Raw genomic sequence first — 21,570 nt, 5'->3', positions numbered from 1 at the left:
CAGCTTTGCAGCATTCATTGATGGTTTGGATCTGACGTCACAGCGGCCATTTTGGTGTGCAGGACAATGTAGTAAAATTTCTTTTGGGAATTCTAATTTATTATTGTGCAGAACTTGAGGGCCATTTTCTATTGTTTTTTACATCAACATGGCCTTCTCATCACGTGGATACAAACCAAGAATAATCGTCTTAGTTGCGGCCGTTTCGTTATTACGTGCATAGCATTCAAGTTCTTTTTTATATTAATATTCAACCCGCATCCACAACGTCCGTATCTCTCACGTCCTCTGCATCTTCACATCCTTCACCCGTCAATTAATTTTTTCCCTTTGTTTTTTTGTCTTGTGGTTTTGTGGTGTCTGCATTGCTACGAGTTTGAGGTCCGCTTATGGCAGTTATATCTGTTGAAAATTGAGCGTTTGCTTCGCCGTTTCGGCATGGATGCGCCTTTTGAGTCATGATGCAACTGAAGCAGAACCGCGACGAATATCAGCCCGTTTGAGATGGACAAACGTCACTTTCGATGTGGAAGGAGTGCATAGAGAAAGACTTCGTACGAAGATGAACTCGAGATATGGTCTCGCCGCAAACGTTAGTACCAGAATAAACGAGATGCTTGATTTCATGGCTGACGATCGTAATCTTCAGGGGCCGGTTACTCGAAGCTTGGTTTCGTTTTAGCGCTAACCGTTGGTTAAGAGGTGTCAAAATCTATAGGTTTCCATGGTATTTAACGCTAACCATGCTTCGAGCAACACGGGCCTGACGGTAAAGGAAAAGCGTCCCCGTGCGATAGTTGCTTTTGAGAAGTTTTGAAGGTGCTCACTTCGATTACTGGTCTGAAGTTAAAGATGAAACAGTATCACTGAATGTTAAGAGTACTCGTTAAGGCACGCGAACCACTTTGATGTTTTTCGCCACCAAGTAAATGATTGGATTATCACGCTTGGGCATAGATTACTAGCGGCTGATGATTCGTTAGTTGTGTTGGTTCGCAAGTGCGGTCGGGTACGTCAAAGCACTCGAATCGCGTGTCTCACGCGTGCTCTCGTGGAAGCCGAACCTCTTATTTGGAGGCAGCCAGAATGAAGGAGATGGCAAGACTCTCAGAATTAAAGGCGCTGTTACACTGAAATGTTTCGCCAGTGCAACTTGTCCCGCCACAATGTCGCCAAAACATTGCGAGATAAGTTGCACGAAACATTTCACAGTGTAACAGCGCCTGAAGGCTGAAGAATGTGTGCTTAAAAAACGGCAAGTTTTGGAAGAAAAGAAGGTCCCGTTTAAGCCAGGAAGAGGCTCGCCTTAAATTAGAAGCAGAAATTGCGAAAAGCGCTGCCAAAGGTGATGCTTTCTCTTACATGCCAAGTTTGTCGAGCTACGTACTTCAGCAAAAGCCTCGCTTTGAGCCAGACCTGAAAACCTGACCTGAAAGACGAGGCTCCCACAATGGCTAGGCATCTAAATTTTCGTGAAAATCGCGAAAAACCCGCAGACATCGCAAGTGTACGTCGCCCTCATGACGGCAGCCAGCGTGAAAAGAGTGACCCAGGACCCCTATGGTCGCACCACTGCCTTGCTCGGGGCTACACATTCTCTCCACCTGCTGTATATTAACAGACTTCAGATTTTCCACCTGCTGGTTTTTAGGGGTTTTCTTCTCTGGCTCCGGTGTATTGGTCTTCTCTTTAAAATAGAGTTGATGTATTTAAATTAACGTTTTTGGATTGGTCTAGATTCCAATGCTAAATTAATGACGTGGTGTGCGTCCCTATAATTATCATCTAGCTTGAGTGTCCGGTTGAGTAGCGCAGGCAAAAAGATAACTGACAAATTCACATTGGCTCATTTCAAACACTTTATTGATGCTTTAAATAGTTGTAAAATCTTCATTACAGCCATTAGAACACCACCTGTAAAAAGACGCAAATGCGAATTATTAACTTTTTATACATTGTTCAACTTTCCATAAATTATTATTTCCAAAAAGAAATACAAATGTACAGTGCAAAGAAGGCATCATACTAACAAATACATGTAGTTATTCCATGAAAGGGTAGCTAATAATACTTTTTTTCTCATTTGAAATCAATTTATGTAATTTATCATACATGTATTTAACCTCGTTCTATGACTGGCCAATTTAGCAGTCTTTTGCACAATTTGCATGTGGAAAAGAGAGGCCCTAAAACAATTGCCGGCTTTTGCTCATATGGTACATGTATACCCAAATGCTTAAAAAGGATATTCTTACACTTTTTGTGCCTCTGAAAATCCAGGGCATTCAAGGACCATAAGACGAAATCTGTGACCGTGGAAACCCTGAAATGTTATAGTCCCGAATATGAAACGGAGTGCTCTCAAAAACCACATACATGTACAAATGGCCGTCTTGTTGTGATGTTGGCGAAAATTGAGGCAATACATGTACGTCTATTTTACTTTCGAAAAGATTAAAGATTAAAGATTAAAGATTAAAGAGGTAAATTTATGTCCTGAATTAAACAGTACGGTTTATCTTAGAATTGATGATGTGACATCGATTTGCCATCGTTCACTTTGAAATCTTTTCTCTCTTTTTCCCGATCTCCAAGTTGATTGGAAAGAAATATACTCGCTCGCATTGAAAGTATCTATAGAAACAAAAATTGGAGAATTTCAATAGACAGTTTTAAATAACATTGTTTTTACAAATGAATTTAGTTATTCAGGATTAACATGGTCGATTCGCCAATCTGCATGTTTTGCAAAAATGAAATCGAATCTCTCGAACATTTTAACTTTTAATTGTGAAATAATAAGATCTTTTTTGGAGGCCTTCCGTTATTGGCTCATGTTATGTAAAGTAGAATTAGAACCTCTGACAATAGTTGACATTCTATTTGGTATTTTTAACACAGGCAGCACAGGCAGCATTCTAGCAGCAAAGCTATAATATTAATTTTATAGATGTAGATGTAAATTAAATGGGTCTCACCCAGTATTACGGGTTTGAAAGCAAAAATCGAAGTGGTATATGATATAGAAAAGGTTCTCGCAATTAGGCGGAATAAGGTGGATTATCATCTCATAATACAAAGGGAAAAATCGAACCTTTTTTAAAGTATAGTTTCATACTGTAGTTTAGTCTGTTATAGAGTCTTTTCACCCCCTTCTGTTGTTGTTTTTGTCATTGTTTTTTGAGTTATTGTAAAAAAAAAAAAACAAAAAATAAAAAACAAAGCAAAACAAAATAAGGGTGTTTCATGACTTGTCCTTATTTTGCAGGATTTGCAGTCCTGGATTTTACAATGATGTTATTGGGAATTCATAACTTTCCAGGATTTGCATGACTTGCACAAAGCCTGGAAGTGTATGTACACAATAATTGACCAGGAATGACAGCTTGGCCCTCATTTTCAATTCTGTTACATTGCAATAATATTGACTGTACGAAACCCTGTCAGATAATTATACAGTACACTGTATCACTACTTTATCCAAGGATTTCTGAACATACACTTTACATGTACATGTATTTTACTTACTCATTCTGTTGACATGGCTTGCACATCTTCTTCGGTGTGCTTTCCTTTATCAGCCAACTTGGATCGATTCTTTCTGTCAAGTATCTTCCTTCTGTCTTTATCCAGCTTTAACTTCACAATCTCCACTTTGCTTGGGTGGATGCCAACACTGACAGTGGCACCATTTGCCTTCTCTCGCTGAATTCTCTCAATGTGAATTACCTACATGTACAAACAAAACAGGCACAATTTCAATTAACAAGTCAAGGCTGTGACTTTACCATGGGGCTGTTACTCATATCCCCTTTGATTACACAAAATTTCATTGTTGGTCATCAATGTTGAGTTGTCGGTTTGCTGCCTGAGAAATGCCTGAATAAATTCAACTGTAGTCGGCCACCAGTCACAAATGAAAACATTAATTTTAAAAGATCTGTCCCTGCAGCTGCATCAATGACCACAAAAATTTATGCAGGGCTCGAGATTAAAAAAAAAGTAAAGTCGCATTTTTGCGACCAGTTAAGAAAAATTAGTCGCAAATTCTCAAAGTTCAGTCGCAAAAAATAGGTTAATTATTAATAAGTACTTTGACTAATAAATTAATAACTTTTTGATCTTATTATCTTTCAGCAGCTTTTATTCATTTCTTATGATGTCTGAAAAAAGTTCTGAAATACTTTGATGGCACAATCAAGATCGTAAATTACAACGTTCGATCGATTTCATAAACGTACAGTCCTCAAATAATCCCATTAAACGCTATTTTGTACTTAAGATAAAATTCAATCAGTAAACGAAACAATCGTTAATCGTCTATACATGACTGATGTGAATTCCCTGTAATGTTTCCCCTCGCTAAATGCACCAAGGACTTAATTATAAACATGCTCTGCTCACAGAAAAAGCGTGAAGCTTCGAGAATCGGATGTGTATACATTAACATTTTCAATACATTTACCTTTCAGTTCCAGTTGTACTTAAAACGGCGAAGTCTATGTTTGATCGTGAGTTACAACTTTAAAGAAGTCTTAATAACGACAAAACAGTAGGATATCGGAATCCTGTTGAAGTCTTAGGCACGAACACTCGTGCCACTGAAAAGTCGCCATGTTCGTTTTCAGGCTGACCGCTGGAGGCTTGGGTCGAGTATGGCACGCAATTTTTGATATGCAACCGCAGTGATTTTCTAGCATATAGAAAGGTATGAGATGGAGATATCAAGTTCAGCAGCAGTTCTAGAAAAACCGAGATTGGTGAAAAGGCTCCTGATCATAAAGATTCTGCAACAACCTTTTTAATCCAACCACTATAAATTGTATGCTCCAAAAACAGAGGACTCAGGAGCTCCCACAATCAGTAACTTGAAAAAATTAAAGTTCAGTATTCTACTTATTAATAATGTTCCTTGTACAAATGGTTCTTAAGGTAATTATAATTTCAGCTGGGATTCTACTTTGAAAGACAAGTAGTGACGAGTAGTTAGTCAATCATCGTTTAAGAAATGAGCCCTTCTTGGTCGTTCTCCTTTGGACTTTTCCCTTGAAAACCACCGGTTGACTGCAGGGGTTGGCTCGAACTCAGAAACAGGAGGGCCCTCAGAAGACAGACGAATCAGGTCCTCCAATACTGATACGCTGAGAGTTGCCCTAGTGCTGCCCTTGATTCGGTTCTGTGCCGACACAGCTCGCTCACACTGTGTGGCAGATATTGGAAGCACAAGAACCATTTCCACCAGGTGTAAGACATCTTTGTAGTCAGTTTTGTAAGGCTGCTTAGTAAGGAATGTCTCCCATAAGCTGCCGTAATCCATCTTGCGAAACTGGCCATTGATTTGAATCTTCATAGAGACCCATTGATCTTGAATAGCGGTGATGTCACAACCTGCTCTCTCTAAAATCGGCCAAAACCACTTAATCAAACGCCCAATCTCTTCTCTTCCATAATCTATTAGGTCGCTAGGACGTACTGGCCAGCCGTCAACATTAAAAACAAGCATGTCGCTGACTACTTCTTTAGGACCATAATAAGGAGCATCGCTTGCTTGGTTCCCGGCACTGAGCAAGATGTCAAATCTCTCGCGAAGACCTTGCGTTGTGAGATTCACGGCCGTTTCCATCTCAGACTGGAAACTTTCTGATGTACTTCTTCCACGCTTGGTTTGTCCTTGAAGAGAACCACTTAGAGCAATCCCTTGGAATGTTTGAGTGCTTTCGATCATCTTCTTGAACTTGGTAAGGTAACCATCTGGCTCAGGACGATTTTTGAGGCACTCCACGCGTGTCATTGTTTCCTTAAGATGCGACACTGCTGTTGGGAGGATGATGTCGTTTCGCTGCATTTGAAGACTTAAATGACTTAGAATGGAAAATAGATCTGCTAAGAAATGACCGAATGCAACAAAATGGATGTTTTTCATCTCTACAGAGACGTGTTGCGCTCGTCCCTTGATGTCAGCATTTTTTTGAGTTGACACTTAAGTCTTCCATATGCATTAACACGGCGGCATACTAACCAGTAGCAGAAGCAGAGGTGCGGCCAACAAACACTTTAAGGGCACGGCTGACGTGAGGAAGCCAACGAGTGCCTTTCACTTGTGTGGGTTTGAGGATGTTCGTTTCCAATTCTTCAGCGATGGACTTCAATTCTCTTACACTCTTCGGACTGTAATGGTAGGTCTTCCAAATCAGGTGAAGGATATTGTAGACAGTGTCTACAGACTTGCAGCTTTTCTGCAGCTCGATCAGGGCTAGTTCTAGTCGGTGAGGAAGGCAGTGGAAATCCACGAGGTAGGGAACTTCTTTTCTTAACAGTGCTGCAAGCCCGCTCTTCTTGCCCAGGTTCACAGAAGCACCATCGGCACCAAAAGCCAGTATTTTTTTACTCCAGTTCTCTACCCCTGCCTCTTCAAATGTAGCGCTAACGGTCTTCTTGAGTCCTAAAACAAATTTTTGAAAACAGTTTAAACCCCACTCTGTGCTTCTAATTATAGAAAAAAACATATCAAGTATAAAAATTTCAAAAGGTTCGTACTTATGACAAGAAGCTACTTTGTTTTAGAATCTCTAAGTCTTACTGTTAAATACTGTAAGTAATCCTAACAAAGTCATGGTCAGTCATAGCATAAATTAACGGGGATTCCCCCCCCCCCCTTTTTTTCTGTACGAACCTCGCATGATTTTGTTTGAACAAAATATATCGGATGCTGCAGTGATTTAATGGAAGGTTGTGATATTTTTGCTTACCTTCTGCGTGCGCATGCTCCACAGCTTTATGACCAATCAATCTATTAGTGGGGCGACCATCTTGAACAAATCGGCAGAACACAGTTTCGTTCTCAATCCCTCCAGCATCTGTTGCACCATCTGCCATCACACTTATGTTGTTCTTTTTGGCAATTTCAGCAGCAAGATCTTCTTTAGCAAGTTTACCGATGACAAAAATCATTTGAGCACAAGCCCTATCGTTTGCGTAGGTGGATGTTAACTGTATGCCATTTTTCTACTGCAGATCAATAAGCCCGTGAAACTTGCTAAACGGCAGTTCCTCCTTGGCAAGGAAGTATGCGGTCGTCATTTTCACGGCAACTTCCTTGCGCTCCCGTTCTTCCAAATCTTTCTTTCCTTTCGAGAAACTTTGAGCAAGGACACTTTCTCGAACTGGCTTCTGCCTTGCCAGGACTGCATTTTGGGCGCGCATGTGAGCATTACTTGAGGCATGTTTTTGCATAGTCTCTTTTTTGGTCGACTTGCATCCGGTAATGAATTGATTGTTACCTGCTACCTCTGGAGCACTACAGAAGACACCACAGCAAAATGTGTCATCCTCGTCTGAAATCGTCAACCAGGGGAACTCATCTTTCCATTTCAATATAATCTTCTGCTTTGAAGAACTTGTTGACTTTTTAGCCTCAGGCTCTGTTGTGTTTTCAAGACCAGTTGCTGCTGCTGTCCGTTTAGGAAACTTTCCTGAGGTAGATGTAGCAGTGGCACTACTAGCCTTCGGTTTCAGAAACGAGAACAGAGTCCCCTGCTGCTTTGCCTTCTGGGTGACACCAGCGTTGGAAGGAGAGCTTTGTAGATTCTCATCAGTTGATGTCCCAAAGACTATTGGAACAAAGTGGTTAGGCTGGTACCATGCTCCTGGTCGTGAATCTAAGTTCCCATCCCTCGACCACAGGATATTTATTGGTTCATTCGTAACCTTCAAAGAGATCTCCGATGGGCATCGCCTTGGCTGGAGTTCTCGGTGCATCAAAGGGCGGTACCGAAAACCAACATTGGGATATATAGAGCGTATCGGAGTTGACATAACCGAGGAAAGACCCATAAAATGCACGAGGGAAGACCACTCTCCCTTTTCACAAGCGACAAAAGCCTCTTCTTTGACAGCTTCCATTTTGTTCTGTGATGCTGTGTATCTATGTTCACCTCTCGGTGTTAGTGCAATTGAGAACAATCCTCGGCAAGTTCAGGGCTACATCTTGAAGTTTCACTAAACACCTCGTGGTCAGCGTAAAATTTGGTGTTAAAATACAATTCTCCGGCCACCAGAAGGCGCAACAAGATGGTATGGTCTTCATGGCCGAAAAGAACGACAGATGCAGTATTAAAAAGACAGTCTCCATTTGGCGTGGTTCTGAGGGCGAAAATATTTTCTCCTTGCTTGGCCGTGACATCTGTAGGAATCAATGCTGTGCCAAGAACATCACGAGGAAGGTTTTCTAGTGTTTTTCTCGCAGCTCTGGTTGCATCGCGAAATGCTGCTTGTTTTCTAGCAAATATACTCTTCGCTTCATCGATTTCATTATTTAAAAGATGGTTCTTGAAACTGCTCAACTCCTTAGCATTGGCTAACATAATGTCGTAGCTCACAGTAAATTTTTAAAAATAGCGAGCACGATCGATTAACCAAGCGTCGTAAGCCGCGAAAAAGAGCGGCAAAGTCCCATCGGTTCAGAAACGTTAAAACGTCAATCAAAATTTGCGGTATCTCCCAAGGGGCATCCCCAATCGACAACGCAGATTACAACGTAGATCATCGATCGTGTGCACTACCCAAATAAATCAGGTAAATAAATAAATCGCCAGCTGCTCTACCCAAATAAATCGCCCAGCTACTCAAGCTAGACAACACAGAAATACAGGCACACGGGGTGAAATTTCGAAACAGCGGAAACCATTATAGATCATCACAGCGATCAAACGTGGCGTGCATGCACAGTTTCCGCTGAACTGCCGAACACCTTAAATTTCCTGAAACCCTTTATACTGTTATCTATCTAGATTCCCGGCTCGCTATTTTGTTGCACAGTAAAATTATTATAATGTTTACCTGATAAAACCCCTTTGCATATTTTCGCGTCAACTTCCCATCAAATTCCCGGGAAGTTCCGGAAATGAGGTTCAGTTTTTGTGTTGTATAAATCAGTCCCAATACATGAAGTACCTACCTCTTTATAACAGAACCGCTGTAATGGCGTCGTTGAGCGAATCGTGAAACGTTTGTACGTTGTGTTCCGTTGTGTTTGCCTTGGATTACATAATTAGCTTGAGCAGGATTTTGCCTTTACGTTTTTCAAATCTTCACAAAAGTAGGACAGAAAATTTTAAAACTTTTACTTCTTTATTAATTTAGGTGAGAAAATGGTCGCAAATTCGCGACTGCTGAAGAAGTTTTAGTCGCAAGGGGAGAAAACTTAGTCGCAAATGCGACCGATACGGTCGCAATGTCGAGCCCTGTTATGGCTGCTCTAATACAGTCAATCATAATAATAATAATTTTTTCTTGAGGGCAAATGAACGATGGCCTGCATGCAGCCAGACACATCACTCAGCCTGCTGACATTTTGTCTGTTACACAGGCTAATGAGCGCAAATTGAATACAAAAGTACGTGCGATAAAGGTGCGTATCTTTTTACACGCACTTTCGTGTATTTTTTTTACTCGCGTGTATAGCGTGTGTAAATTGAGAGTAAATTCCTTGACATCATGAAATATTACCGAAAGCAAGCAAACTCAGAACTTGTGCTGCATTTATTTAGTCATGCAATTTGTTCACTGTGCGGATCGAGTTATCGCATACGGCAGAAAGGCGGAAGTTTGAATTGCTAAGGGACAGTTAAATGTGTATTTTGATTTGCGCAATCAAGCTGTTATAATATATATTGTATTGTATCTCTTTACTATTTGAGATGATTACATTTAGTTTAAAAATTTGGGAGAGACTACTGCTCTGGCATGCAACATGTTCACTTTCTGTTTCCATCAAAAAAGTCACATGCTTAGGCTCCCTACAGGGGCTGTTGAGAGGGAGGGGCTGGGAGGGCTGCAGTCCCCACCCCCCACTTTTTTCCTACAGTGTACCATGTTATTTTTTTCCTAAACCTCTCCACCCTCCCCTCACACTTTTGTGATCCATACCAAAACCTAGCTCCTGCCCTCTCATCCCCCCACCCCACTTAGCCCTAGTAGGGTGAATATTTCGCAAGCCAGGATAGCGGTCTCTCTTAGGGTCTCTAATAGTGAAAAGACACTTAACGATATAAATGTGGTGGTGACGACAAGTTAAAAGGAAAAACAGCTCACTTCTGGTTGCCGTCCGCGTCTCAAAAACGTGCTTATGCTCCCTAATATTTCGATGGGAGGAATGGTCTTGCATACCTCCAGCTAGCTCGATCCTACATCCGCATAAGCTAAAAAATATTTTGTATCCAGCGATCCATGTCCTCACAGCACAGCTTCGAGTAGCGGGTACTCTGTAGTTATACCAGCTACTGTGATATGCAGCAAAAACATTATAGTGATTTCAATATATACCTACCCACTTCTTTCGGTAAACTTGAATGACTTTCCCAACCTGCTGACTCTTAAAGTGACCACGTGTGACTTGAACTTCGTCGTCTTTTCGGATGGGCATGGAGCGTACATTGTATTTTTGGCGAAGTTCCTTAGACAGGGGTGAGCTCATAAGCTTTCTTCTAACACTGGAGGGAGCTGTAAAGTGAGCCTTCCGGTTTTTCCTCCGTGAAGAGGTAACTTTCTTGTTCAACTTCATTCTTTCAACTCGCAAAAAATGGAAAAGGAAGATGCCGAAAAAGGGGGGTTATATATATTTCGTTGCTTCAATTAGCTAAACCCGAAAAGCCGCTGGACAAACAGGCTGGAGTCTCACGCTTTGAACTCCTCTAGGAAGTGCAATCATGGCGTTTTGCAGTGATCGTGTACGTTTTTGCCTTGTCTTGCTCTGTGTTATGTCATTAACATTCTCAGTTTCCAGTGCGATACGAATAGATGATATAATCCGTGGCACGGTTAAGCATATCCCCTTGAAAAGAAACCAGCCATATAAATTTGGTTTCTTTCGTGAGGCTGACTTCGAGAGGTTTGACAAGGAAATGGTCGAATTACACAATGACAGACTGAAGCGTAGTGTTGAAGATAGTGTTCAACAAAGCAACCATTCAATAATACACGAGTTTGAGCTCAAAGGGGATAACCACTCTGTGGCCTTCTTGCACTGGGCAGGAAAAAAGAGCCCGGTAGGTTTCAACTTAATCTATACCGTGTTTATATACATGTACGTACATGGCAATTGTTTAGGAAATATTGAACACGAAGATAAAAATTTTGCCTAGTCATGTTCATGTTCCATGATTAGTGCACTGTTGAGAAGTATTAGATGCTCATGTTGCCGAACTTGCTGCCTCTTCTGAAAGATAACAAAGTAGCTCCCTTTTTTGGCGAGAATTCTCCAGTAATGTTAAATAAAATTATACGTGAACAATTAAATATAATAGAAGAATAATTTCCTTAAAACAGAAAGTTTAAAGTTTCGTTATTGACAGTTGAAGCTATATTTGTTTCTGGTTGTTGCTGTCATTCATTTTTTCACTAAAATAATTATTTCTTGTTCTCAAGTACGTGTAGCTTTATGACACCGTCAAAAGAAGCACCCAAAATTCACGTATCACAAAGAGTTTAAGATCTGAAAACAGGAAGAAGTTAATAGAAAAAGGTCAAAAACACTTGCATCACTTCTCATACATGTAGCTATAGTAATAAGGACATCACCTAAGTTGTGTCACCTTTGTTTCCCCTCGACCTCAATGTTTCCCTCGGCTTCGCCTCGGGGAACATTGAGGGTCTCGGGAAACAAAACTCACTCTTTCCCTTGGGGCCAGTCATTAAGTGCTTAATGTACATGTGGGGTATATTTGGTGTCAATACAATTGCTATGATTGCACGTTATCAATCATGTTCCTTTTTCTACTTATTTTTCAGGTTATATATATTTACACTTGTGGAAAAATAAATAATACTCAAAGTGATCACTTTCTCTGTGAAGATGCCTATTTCTGGAGGTTAGTGCTGGCAAGTTTCTCTCCAGTGATGGTCTTTTCAGAATTATTTGGAAAGAGACTGGCAACAGTGGATAAGAAACAGGTTTAAATCTGTCAAGCAAAAATTCGGCAAAAGAGAAAAAAAAATTGCTGTCCAATTTTTTTTTTTGGTTGTTGGTGGGGGGGTATGGGAGGGGGCAATCTACATGATTATAATGTTATTGATAAATCTTGGACAAAGGTAGTCAGATGGGAATGCAAGTCAGTTCGATCGAAGGTCGTTTCGATCGACAAAAGTCGATTCGATCGAAGACAAGAGTCAGTTCGATCGAAGACTGTAACTACCGTATTTACCCGTGTATAAGTCAACCTTTTATGGCCTCAAAAGAAGCTCCAAAAATCGCCCTCGACTTATACATGGGTCAAAGATTTCGAGCCAAGTTCCAGCTAAATAATTTATTCAAAATAAACATCATAATGTGGTCGTTGGGCATAACGAATGCAGTGGACGAAATACTTCAAAATGAATGACGAAAGACTTCAAAATGAATGTAATCAAGCAATTCCAGTTGAAAAGAAAAAGGATTTGTTTTACTTTAAATGTTGAAGATACTCATAAGCACAAATATGAAATAGACACTGGAAATTTTCGTTTTCCAAAGGCGGAAAGCTCTAAAAAACATTCTTGTTTCTTCAAATTAAATGTGATCCTTCAACGGCTTAGTAACCTGGCACAATTCCTCGTGTTTGCGTGCAAGCATGATCGTCACTCGTGTTGCCTGAAAATGCTGGTTGGTAATGATTGTTTTTTATTCTTTATACAAACCTGGATGATTTAAATGCTTTTGCAAACTTTGTATTGTTTGGTTTATGAGTTTTGTTTCGTTTGCCATGTGAGAAATTATAAGTCAAGCACAATTAAACCTTGCACATTTCGCATCGTTTTTGAAGTTATTTTCAAAGATTGACTCCTGCTTCTGTGATGTTGTGCTTATCCTCTAAAGCCCTCTATCCTTGAACAACGAAAGAGGTTAGTTTGAGGTTTACATGTTCGATTTTCTGAGAACTTTTTCGAAATTCAAGGACAAAATGCCTGCACATACAACAACCGCTGAACCACAAAACTATTAAGCGCTTGAGGCCCTTAATTTTTTTGTGAATCCACAGTTCCAGAAATCGAAGAATTTCATGCAAAATTAATATCCCATGTACATTTAGCAAAAAAATTAAGAAATTGCTTTTTTTGCCATCAAAAATGGGGGGTCGACTTATACATAGGATCGACTTATACACGGGTAAATACGGTATTGCTTAAGAGAATGAGAAGCTATGATAATCCACGGATTCTGTTCCAAACGCAAGTGTTTTCAACAGCGTTTAATCTCTTTTCGCTCGGTTCTCATTGAAAGTGACAATACTTGTTCGTTTCATCATGGTAATAAAATCTTAAACCCCGCGTTTCAGTGTACGCACGTTAATAATAGCGAATACCTAATTGAGCATTGCCGATCAGGAATGCCGAGAAAGAAACGCTGGCAACAAAGGAAATCAATTGAACACCGCGTTTCCGTGTCGCGCATATTACTTCGCGCAAACATTACGCAACACAAGAACTTTTATTATCTATACGCTTGCAAAACTGTAGTTTTTATAAACATTTACTGTTCAATCGAACTGACTCTTGCCTTCGATCGAACTGACTTTTGGTTTCGATCGAAACGAATTTCGATCGAAACGACCGATTACCGTCAGATGGATTTTGATGCAACATTTTGTAGCAAGTGCTTACATTGTAAGTTGTTTACGTGAAATAACCTTGTAAAAGAGTTTGAATCTTGCAAAAGCCAATAAGCTAAAATTTATTTGTTTAAATTCAGATTGTTACCAATGCCAATCATCTGTAGCAGTTGAATGTAATGTTTGACTTCAACTAGTTTCCTTCCCTGCATGCCTTAATACCTCTGAGATACAGCTGTAAAATACATATCTGACTAGTAGTACTAGCTTAATAGTTGTCTTCTTGGTCCATTCTGTCAGTTATAGAACCTAATCTTTTTTGGATGATTTATAGTCTGCTTGCTTCACGCTGGGGCCATAAATCAATGGACAAAAACTTGGTCTGTAACTTACAGTAAAGACTTTGAACTCACTAATAATTTACAAACACAAACTTGTTACTGTACATTTCCTCACAGGTGACAGTATAGATCAGTGTCTTGCTTCTTCCAACAACCATGTCTATTTTTACGAAGGCCCAAGCTTCAGTCCACCATTTTCCCAAGTTATCTAAGCCTTCCATGGGAGTTTGTTTGGCGGAATGGGCATTTTCCCTAGATTTTCTTTTTTATTCTGCCATTAATTTTGTTGTCCAGGTCATTTTAGTTAGGACCTGGAATGCTGTCCAAGTTGGTGTCAACCTTCTCCATTTTTAGTACTGTATTATTTTCTTCAAAGTCTTTGGTCCATAATTTTAAGTTCTTTCTTATAAAACAGTACTGTAAGTTGGAAAAACTACTTTTTGCAATGTTCAAAAAGACAACTAAACCCCATTGTATTGGTTAACAAAAAATTAATGTGCATGCTGCCTGTACTTAAATTCATTGGTTTTGTTTGGTAATGGCTTGCTTGATTTTGCTCATACATGTGTACATGATTCTTTACTGGTGCAGAGCTTGTGCTTCTCTGGAAGGCTGTTGAAAGCCACCTTGTTTTTTTTTTGTCTCAGGTCAAGTGACTATGGAAGCACATTTCACCGCAAGGAAAACCAATTCCAAACAAAGAATGGAACAGTAACCATTAATAATGTTGATTTCTGCAACAGTAACAACAAAAAGGTTAACTCTACATGTATTACAATTATTATAATAAGCTTTACTTATTTACAAAAATCAAGCGTGATCTTCTCATTTGTTTTCCACTCCCAAATGCAGATACATCTGTATGCATGAGAGTTCTGGTGAAAGCTGTTAAAACCTTAGCTCCTCAAAACATGTTTGGGGCGTAATAGCTTTGAGCCTATAACCACATAATGGGTTGTTCCAGAAAAAATCCACACCCCCGCGACGCCCTGCGAGGGGGGGTCAAGGACCCTGGAAATCCAGGCGGGAGGGGGGGTTGAACTCAAAAAAGTCTTCTGCAGGGGTCATCTGAACCGATAGTTCACGCGATTCGAACGTTTAGTTCGGTGACAGTTTAGCGCTCTCAGACCCTGAAAATAGTAGAAATATTTTGTTCACATATTTCTCACCTGACATAAATGATAATCTAAGTTCCTTCGCAGGTCCTTTTATAGCAGAAAACGCGAACAAGATACTAAAGAAAGAGCCGTCGCAACAATATTGCAACGAAGAGTTTGAAACGCCTGACTCATTTTTACTCGTACCCAGACCCAGCGTGCCACCGTTGTTTCGTGTAATGATACAAAGAAAGAACAAAGAAAGCGCAAAGAGCAAAGAAAGAACAAGGGCAATTGATTTTTATGAGCTAAGAGTGTATAAACACTCGTTCGCGTTTTAGCATTTTTGGCCTTGCGCACGGTATTGGCTGTCAAACGCTCGTTATCGACAATACCCGACTTTTAGCTGTTATTTCTTTGCTACAAAGTATTTATCTGGAATAATACGGAAAACAAACGCTTGTCTATTATGTCTGCTGTTTATTTTGATACTTGCCTTGCGTTTATTTTGCTTTGTTAGCACACAGCACCAAGACAAAGTTGGTGGAATCGGAAAATTTTTCGTCCGGCATGTTACATTTTTATCTGAAACATCGCACTTTTAACATCATTTCTATCGTTTGTATCGTTTCAAACTTTCTATTGTTCGTTTGGTTCGCGGCATCTATCGTTTCAAAGGATGGAAAGAAAAGGTTTAAAGCGTTTCAAAGGTTTCAAAGGTTTCGAGCTTTTCAAAGTTTGTACTTTGCGTGAGAGAATTAGTCACGTACTGAGTAAAAATTGTCACGTGCTAGGCAACCAAACTTTGTTCAGTGAAGCAGAACGAGGTAATTGTTTTGTTTTGGCGCTTTTCACGGCTTTGCAATTTTCAAAACTGCAATTTTAGCATGTATTTTGGGTTATGTACGAAAGAAATATTTGAGAGGATCGATTAAAACGAAGGAAACCAAGTGTTTTACAAACCATCGAAACGATTCAAACGTTACGAAGCAAACCATACATCAAACCATTTGAACGCTAGGCGAAACGAAAAATTCAATTTTGGCGTGATGGTTAAAAATTTAGTGCAAAAGCTAGTAGCGTAACACTAGTTCTACCACTATTACTCTAAAAGTACTTACTGTCTGTGGATGAATGTTTCCCAGGGTATTGTCCAACTAATGTGCACCTAAATTTTTAATGTTCTCGGGCAATTTCTTGAGAGAAAGAAAATATTTACGCAATCATCTCAATCGCGTTCACTGCTGTTTTCCTCGCTGATTTCAAGTGCGGGTTTTTTATTTTGTTGTTAATTGAAAACAGAAAGATATTTTGAAGCTTTCTTTTTACCAGCTAAATGCACATGAAATTTACTTTCCATTTCTGTTTTTAGATTTTTACAGTAACGTTGTAATCTTAAAATCCAGCACTTTATTTAGCGTTACGTATTTTGGAACGGCCTTGACCACCAATACCGTGTGCAAGGCCTTTTGCTCCTTTCTTTTCTTAGTTCCACACAACAGAGTTTTTATATAATTTAGCCAAAGCTTTAGGAATTGAAAAAGAACATCTTCTATACGTGATTGTTCCCGGAAATCCAGGCAGGAGGGGGGGTCTTTTGTCTTGGAAATCCAGACAGGAGGGGGGGTTTTGGGCTTCAGGAAATCCAGGTGAGAGGGGGGGTTAAAAAACGACCCCATCCGTCGGGGGGGGTGTGGATTTTTTCTGGAATAACCCAATACAATAAACACCCGCATATAAGAACAAGTGAATTAAGAACATCAGGCTGAAATTTGGTCAATAAAGCACCATATAAATAAGAACAAATTCAGGCTGATAAATAAAACATTTTCTTAATAATTATAAAGGGAAAGGGTATTAGGATAAGGAAACAATTCAGTAAAGTAACTTACATCAAAGTACTCTGGTGTTCAGGACCATTACAAACTATAAAATCGATTACAAAACAGCATTATATGTTAATTAAACCTCCAGTAATATATAGTTAGAAGTATTTCTGAAACCAATTTTAAGAACATTTTAGGAACACTTTCAGGCTGATTTCTCACCAAACACCCCTCAAATAAGAACACGATCAGCCTTAAGCCTGAAAAATGTGTTCTTAAATGCGGGTGTTTACTGTATTTTCTTAGCTCAAAATCGACAATGATTTCTGAAAAATTACCAAGCACCATAAAAAACGATGAAAATTGCCCTTGTCTTGGTTAGTACACTATTGAACACAGCTCCCATGATCTTCTACGTGTTCAGGAAGCATACAAGTCATGTATGTATTACAACTTAGGAACTAGAAACCAGTCCATTTATACAGTAGTATATGGCGGAGCTCAAATTAAGATGTTAACAACCAACATGAATTAGTGGCCAAGAATCACACAGTAACAACATTCCAGTAAGCCCATTTATTTTGAGTTATCATCTGATGTTCCATTAATTTTTGTCAGTTGTTTTGGCTCACATCGATCCTTGTTTTCTGAAAGGCCAAATTGCTTCTCTGTATTTTCGTTCAAGAAATATTTGGCTTTGTTGTAAAAATCATCTTCTAAATAACAATTATTAATTTGTGATTATTTTTTTTCATTTTCTCTATTTCTCAATATAAAATCGATGATTATTTCATCATTTACGCTATTGCATTGGCGTGACTCCACCATTTTATAACTGCTAGATTTACCACATGTGGCTCTGGTGTCCAAATGTGAATAAATCAATTTTTGGACCAAGAAGGGCCTGGGATGAATAATAAAATATTTACATTGTAGTTAATTATAAATTATTATGGGGAATTTACATGAGTTGCTTGTGTTGTGAAGCGGATAAGAGAGTGGGCAGCAGATCTAGAGATAGGGAAATTCGGGTGAGTAAAACGAAAAGTCTTGAGAATTGTTGAAGAAGGGGTGGGTATAAGGGGTATTCAAGGATGGAGCTCCACCTGGAAGGTTAGGGGGGTAGATATGTGAAGGAAGAATGGGGTAGGATAGAGGCCACGGGGAAGATCAGGGAGGGGTAGGAGAAGTAGAAGAAAGAAAAGGAATGTCTCGTTCTATTTGAGACCCCCTAAAAAACCAAGCCCCTGTTTTATTCAACTATGTGTACTGTACACCAAAAAAAAAATCCCTTTTTTAGGCAGTTGATAAAATAAACCAGTTTAAAAAAGTTAAACTGGTTCAAAAAATTTGAACCAGTTTAAAAAAGAAATTAAACCAGGGGAAAAAATTGATTCACTGTGTGGCATTAATGTTGTTCTTTTTTTTTTTTGCCAGGTTATTGTGAGTGCTCTTTCACCCAGTACATTATTCATTTCAGTTGATCAAGGGAGTACTTTTACACTAGTTCCTGTGGGTTTTCAGCCACATGTGATTTCTTGTAATCCCCAGTCAGATAAGATGATCATTGGGCATGATGTTACTTCCCATGAGGTACATTTGTATGAACTGTAAATGTAATATAAAAATTAAAGGACCTTAGTAATCCACTTCACATTGCGGGCCTGCAACATTTCAGTCGCCATTTTTGGTGCCCCCGAAACTCGCAATTCTGTGGCTGTTTAAGTAATCAAGTGTGATCTCACATGGGAGAAGGTACACTAACGTTTTAACGTTCAACAGACAAAAGTAACGGCTAACTAACAGATGGGTAATGGAAGCTAACGCTACCTGACGGTATGCTAATGCTTTTAAAGGCACCCACTAACAAGCGTTTAATGGTTAAGTCAGTTCGACTAACAAGCGCTTCAGAAGCAGCTGAAAGTTTTAAATGGTCGGCTAGTGAATGGATGTTAAAGCAAATGTTGAAGCTGTTTGCCCAGGCCTTAAGGAAACCAATGCAGTTTACAGTATTCCCACGCCCTGTTATGGATGATTCTTTAAATATGATTAACCATGTGTGAAATCATGCGGAACTTCTCGGCTACTGTTCCATTTACAGCAAGGTCAAGGGGTCATGTTCTTGTTTTAACAGAAGTTAACTCCATATATAATCTATTTCAACTTTGAAAAAAAAGAAGAGATAATATGGAGCGACTTATCTCATTGACTAGGAAAGGCAAATCTCACATTTAAAGCTGAGAAGACTTGTTTGCGAGCACTTGGCTGCCAAATATTACATGTACAGCTGTAATTGACTCTAAAAACCATCCAAGCAAAAGCACAAATTTCTGTGGAAACTAATCGAACATTACTTAAGCCAATCTTGTCCTTTTGAATTTCCTTTATCCCTAATTAAATTAAAGATGTTATTTTCCCACATTCTGCTGCTTTTGTGCTTTACCCCTAGAATGGTGCTTTCACATATAACAGTGAACTTGAAATATCAATGTATCCCAAATAGTGCAATTTTTGTAATCAAGGGAAGTTCAGCCTTATGGTTTATTTCATTTACTTTATTCCACTTTTCCATACTCCAATGCAATATTGTGAGTTGCAAAGTTTTGGCAGCGGGTCCGTGAGAATTTGTGCCACGGGCGCAAAAACTTTGCTCTTGTGAGAAAAATACCAGAAGTGTTACACACCAGCATACAGTATTTGTGACTGTGTTGCGAGGGTGGATATCAGTGGTTATTTTTTAAAAAAAGGAAATGAACAAACTTGTGCAATAAGATTGAACACATGAGAATTTTTAATAAAAACAGGAGTTGTGTTTGTGATAGTGGAAATTTTTTTCGAGGTAACTTTTAGATGTAACAAGACATGTCTTCATTACACAAATGAGTGATACTGTGCATGATGAGACTGGCTAGTGCAAATTTAGTTTTGGATAGTGAAATCGGACCTACTACTAGCCACTAGGCTAGTGAGCTAAAAAGGTAGTCTCAAGTCCTGATTTTGTTAACATGTGAATTTTTCAGGTTCATTATTCAACTGATGGTGGAAGAAGGTGGAAACTTCTGGCCCAGAACATTTTGAAGCATTCTTGGTAAACTGTTTTGTTTCATTGTATAATGGCTTGCAGGTAATCATTAACCCACTGACTTCTCAGGTGCCGTAGGATGCCCCCAGTTGGCAAGTAAAATCACAGGTGTTAGTCAGTAAAATCTGCTAAACAGTGAGTCTCATTCCAGGATTCAATGGGTTAATAAGTCGCACTCCCAGGGGTCAATGGGTGAAATTAAGGCGAGGGACTGATACGTCAGTGTATAAGTGTGTCCCTGCGTAAAAATGCACTGAAGAAGATGGTTTTCGTTGCTGTTTTAACACTGGAGTCCTATGATTATCAAAATGATAAAGGTGTCCACCTAATAATAATTATTTGACTTTTGTTCCTCTAGGGGTTATGGGAGCAAGTCAGAGGTCTTTTTAGAAGTCAAGACACACACTCTTTGTAAGGGTTCAGGTTTTGGTTAAAGGTCTTTTGCAACTACAGAAAACTGCACTAAGAGAGAATTTTTTTCTGAGAGATAAGATTGCATCAGTAGTAAAAATGCTTGCAGTGATGTCAAAAATTAATTTCAAAAGTGAAAAATTTCTTGAGACAACAACACTTTTATTTTAATTATGCCTGAATTACAATTTTAAAAAAAGTATCACAAACTAGATATTAATTATAACAAATAATGACACTATAATAATAATAACATGACAAGGTGACAATGGCAAAAGTTAGCATATGAAGGCTAAAAAAATTGTGAGGTTGTCTAGCTACAGTAGCCTCCATCTCATTGAAGTCGAAATCAGTCTGTGCAGAAGAAGTGAATTATTGCTGAAAGATACATGTGGGTCATTAAGATTGATTTGAATTTGCCTTGCTGTTTACTTTCTGTAAGTTGACAGCTTGCCAAGCCAATGGGTTTGATGTTAGGAATAATGCCAAAATTTACATGGTATGGTAGTCCACCATTAACATAATTATTATTACCATAATAGTGTATTGTGGATTTCTCGTAAAAAGTGAACCTTGACTGTTCACTGTTCTAGTAAACAGTACAATGTATTCACTGAGACAACTGCCTTTCATTATTCAGGTTACTTGCTTCCAGTCATTTTGTTACGGTGATTTCCTAAAAGTGCTGTTGTAACAACCTAGTAACAATTCCAAGCCTCTTTTATTCGCATCTTTTGTTGTTGTAGGGACCTCTGTGCTTAAGCATGCATACTTAAACCCAGACTCTGTGGAAGTCAAAACCTTTGACAAGGCACTTGGAACGTTCATGCAAGGAAGTTTTGAAGTTGCAGGCAGATACATGTTGGTTCAGGTATGGAAAAAAAAGCTTACTTTCAAACAGTAAAACAGTGGACCTCCTACCATTGCTAATAATGTATGTTTGTGCTGACTGGCTATAAGGCCTTTAGCCAGTAATGCACTACAATGTGTCAACAGTCATGTAAGGAAGTATAAATTTACTAATTAAAGTTACTGTATTAAGTAAGACCACATTAAGACCTCCTGAACTGCAATGTCAGATTGACGGCTTACCAAAACAGGTCAAGGTTTTCGCAAGTTGCTTTTTATTATTGAAATACTATTTTTAAATTGGCATGTCTCCACAAGTGACAAATTGTCAGCATTTCATCAAATACATGTCTGAACATTCCAAGTAAAAGTAGTTCCTTT

At 39.1% G+C, this 21,570-nt stretch overlaps 3 protein-coding genes across 3 annotated transcripts in view; 1 reads left to right on the top strand and 2 right to left on the bottom strand.

The window, feature by feature from the left end:
* Positions 1-1,841: 1,841 nt before the first annotated feature.
* On the bottom strand, positions 1,842-10,621 carry LOC138041006 (large ribosomal subunit protein uL24-like). The gene is made up of 3 exons (XM_068886768.1): positions 10,328-10,621; positions 3,529-3,729; positions 1,842-1,914 (listed from the first exon to the last, which is right to left on the bottom strand). The coding sequence occupies exons 1-2, from the start codon at positions 10,559-10,561 to the stop codon at positions 3,529-3,531; spliced, it is 435 nt and encodes a 144-aa protein (XP_068742869.1). The 5' UTR covers positions 10,562-10,621; the 3' UTR covers positions 1,842-1,914.
* On the bottom strand, positions 3,746-9,853 carry LOC138041002 (zinc finger protein 862-like). The gene has a single exon (XM_068886763.1). The coding sequence runs from the start codon at positions 5,921-5,923 to the stop codon at positions 4,991-4,993; it is 933 nt and encodes a 310-aa protein (XP_068742864.1). The 5' UTR covers positions 5,924-9,853; the 3' UTR covers positions 3,746-4,990.
* A 49-nt stretch (positions 10,622-10,670) lies between the features above and the next one.
* The window catches only part of LOC138040998 (VPS10 domain-containing receptor SorCS2-like), a 16,158-nt gene continuing 5,258 nt past the window's right edge, over positions 10,671-21,570 (top strand). The window contains exons 1-7 of the mRNA XM_068886760.1: positions 10,671-11,045; positions 11,788-11,867; positions 14,572-14,680; positions 18,285-18,440; positions 19,868-19,935; positions 20,288-20,340; positions 21,087-21,211. Of these exons, the coding sequence (XP_068742861.1) occupies positions 10,707-11,045; positions 11,788-11,867; positions 14,572-14,680; positions 18,285-18,440; positions 19,868-19,935; positions 20,288-20,340; positions 21,087-21,211 (930 nt within the window). The 5' untranslated portion in view covers positions 10,671-10,706. The remainder of the gene's footprint in view (positions 11,046-11,787; positions 11,868-14,571; positions 14,681-18,284; positions 18,441-19,867; positions 19,936-20,287; positions 20,341-21,086; positions 21,212-21,570) is intronic.

Source organism: Montipora capricornis, chromosome 3 (genome assembly GCF_036669925.1).
Source record: "Montipora capricornis isolate CH-2021 chromosome 3, ASM3666992v2, whole genome shotgun sequence".
NCBI classification, from domain to species: domain Eukaryota; kingdom Metazoa; phylum Cnidaria; class Anthozoa; order Scleractinia; family Acroporidae; genus Montipora; species Montipora capricornis.
Note: the sequence above shows the minus strand (reverse complement) of the source record. Positions and strands in the feature narration are given on the sequence as shown.

Bases quoted from the DNA above. Each gene is read 5' to 3' on its own strand.
- LOC138041002 (XM_068886763.1), bottom strand. From the start codon at position 5,923: ATGAAAAACATCCATTTTGTTGCATTCGGTCATTTCTTAGCAGATCTA.
- LOC138041006 (XM_068886768.1), bottom strand. From the start codon at position 10,561: ATGAAGTTGAACAAGAAAGTTACCTCTTCACGGAGGAAAAACCGGAAG. The intron at 3,730-10,327 runs GTAGGTATATAT...TTGTACATGTAG, and splicing joins AAGTTTACCGAAAGAAGTGG to GTAATTCACATTGAGAGAAT.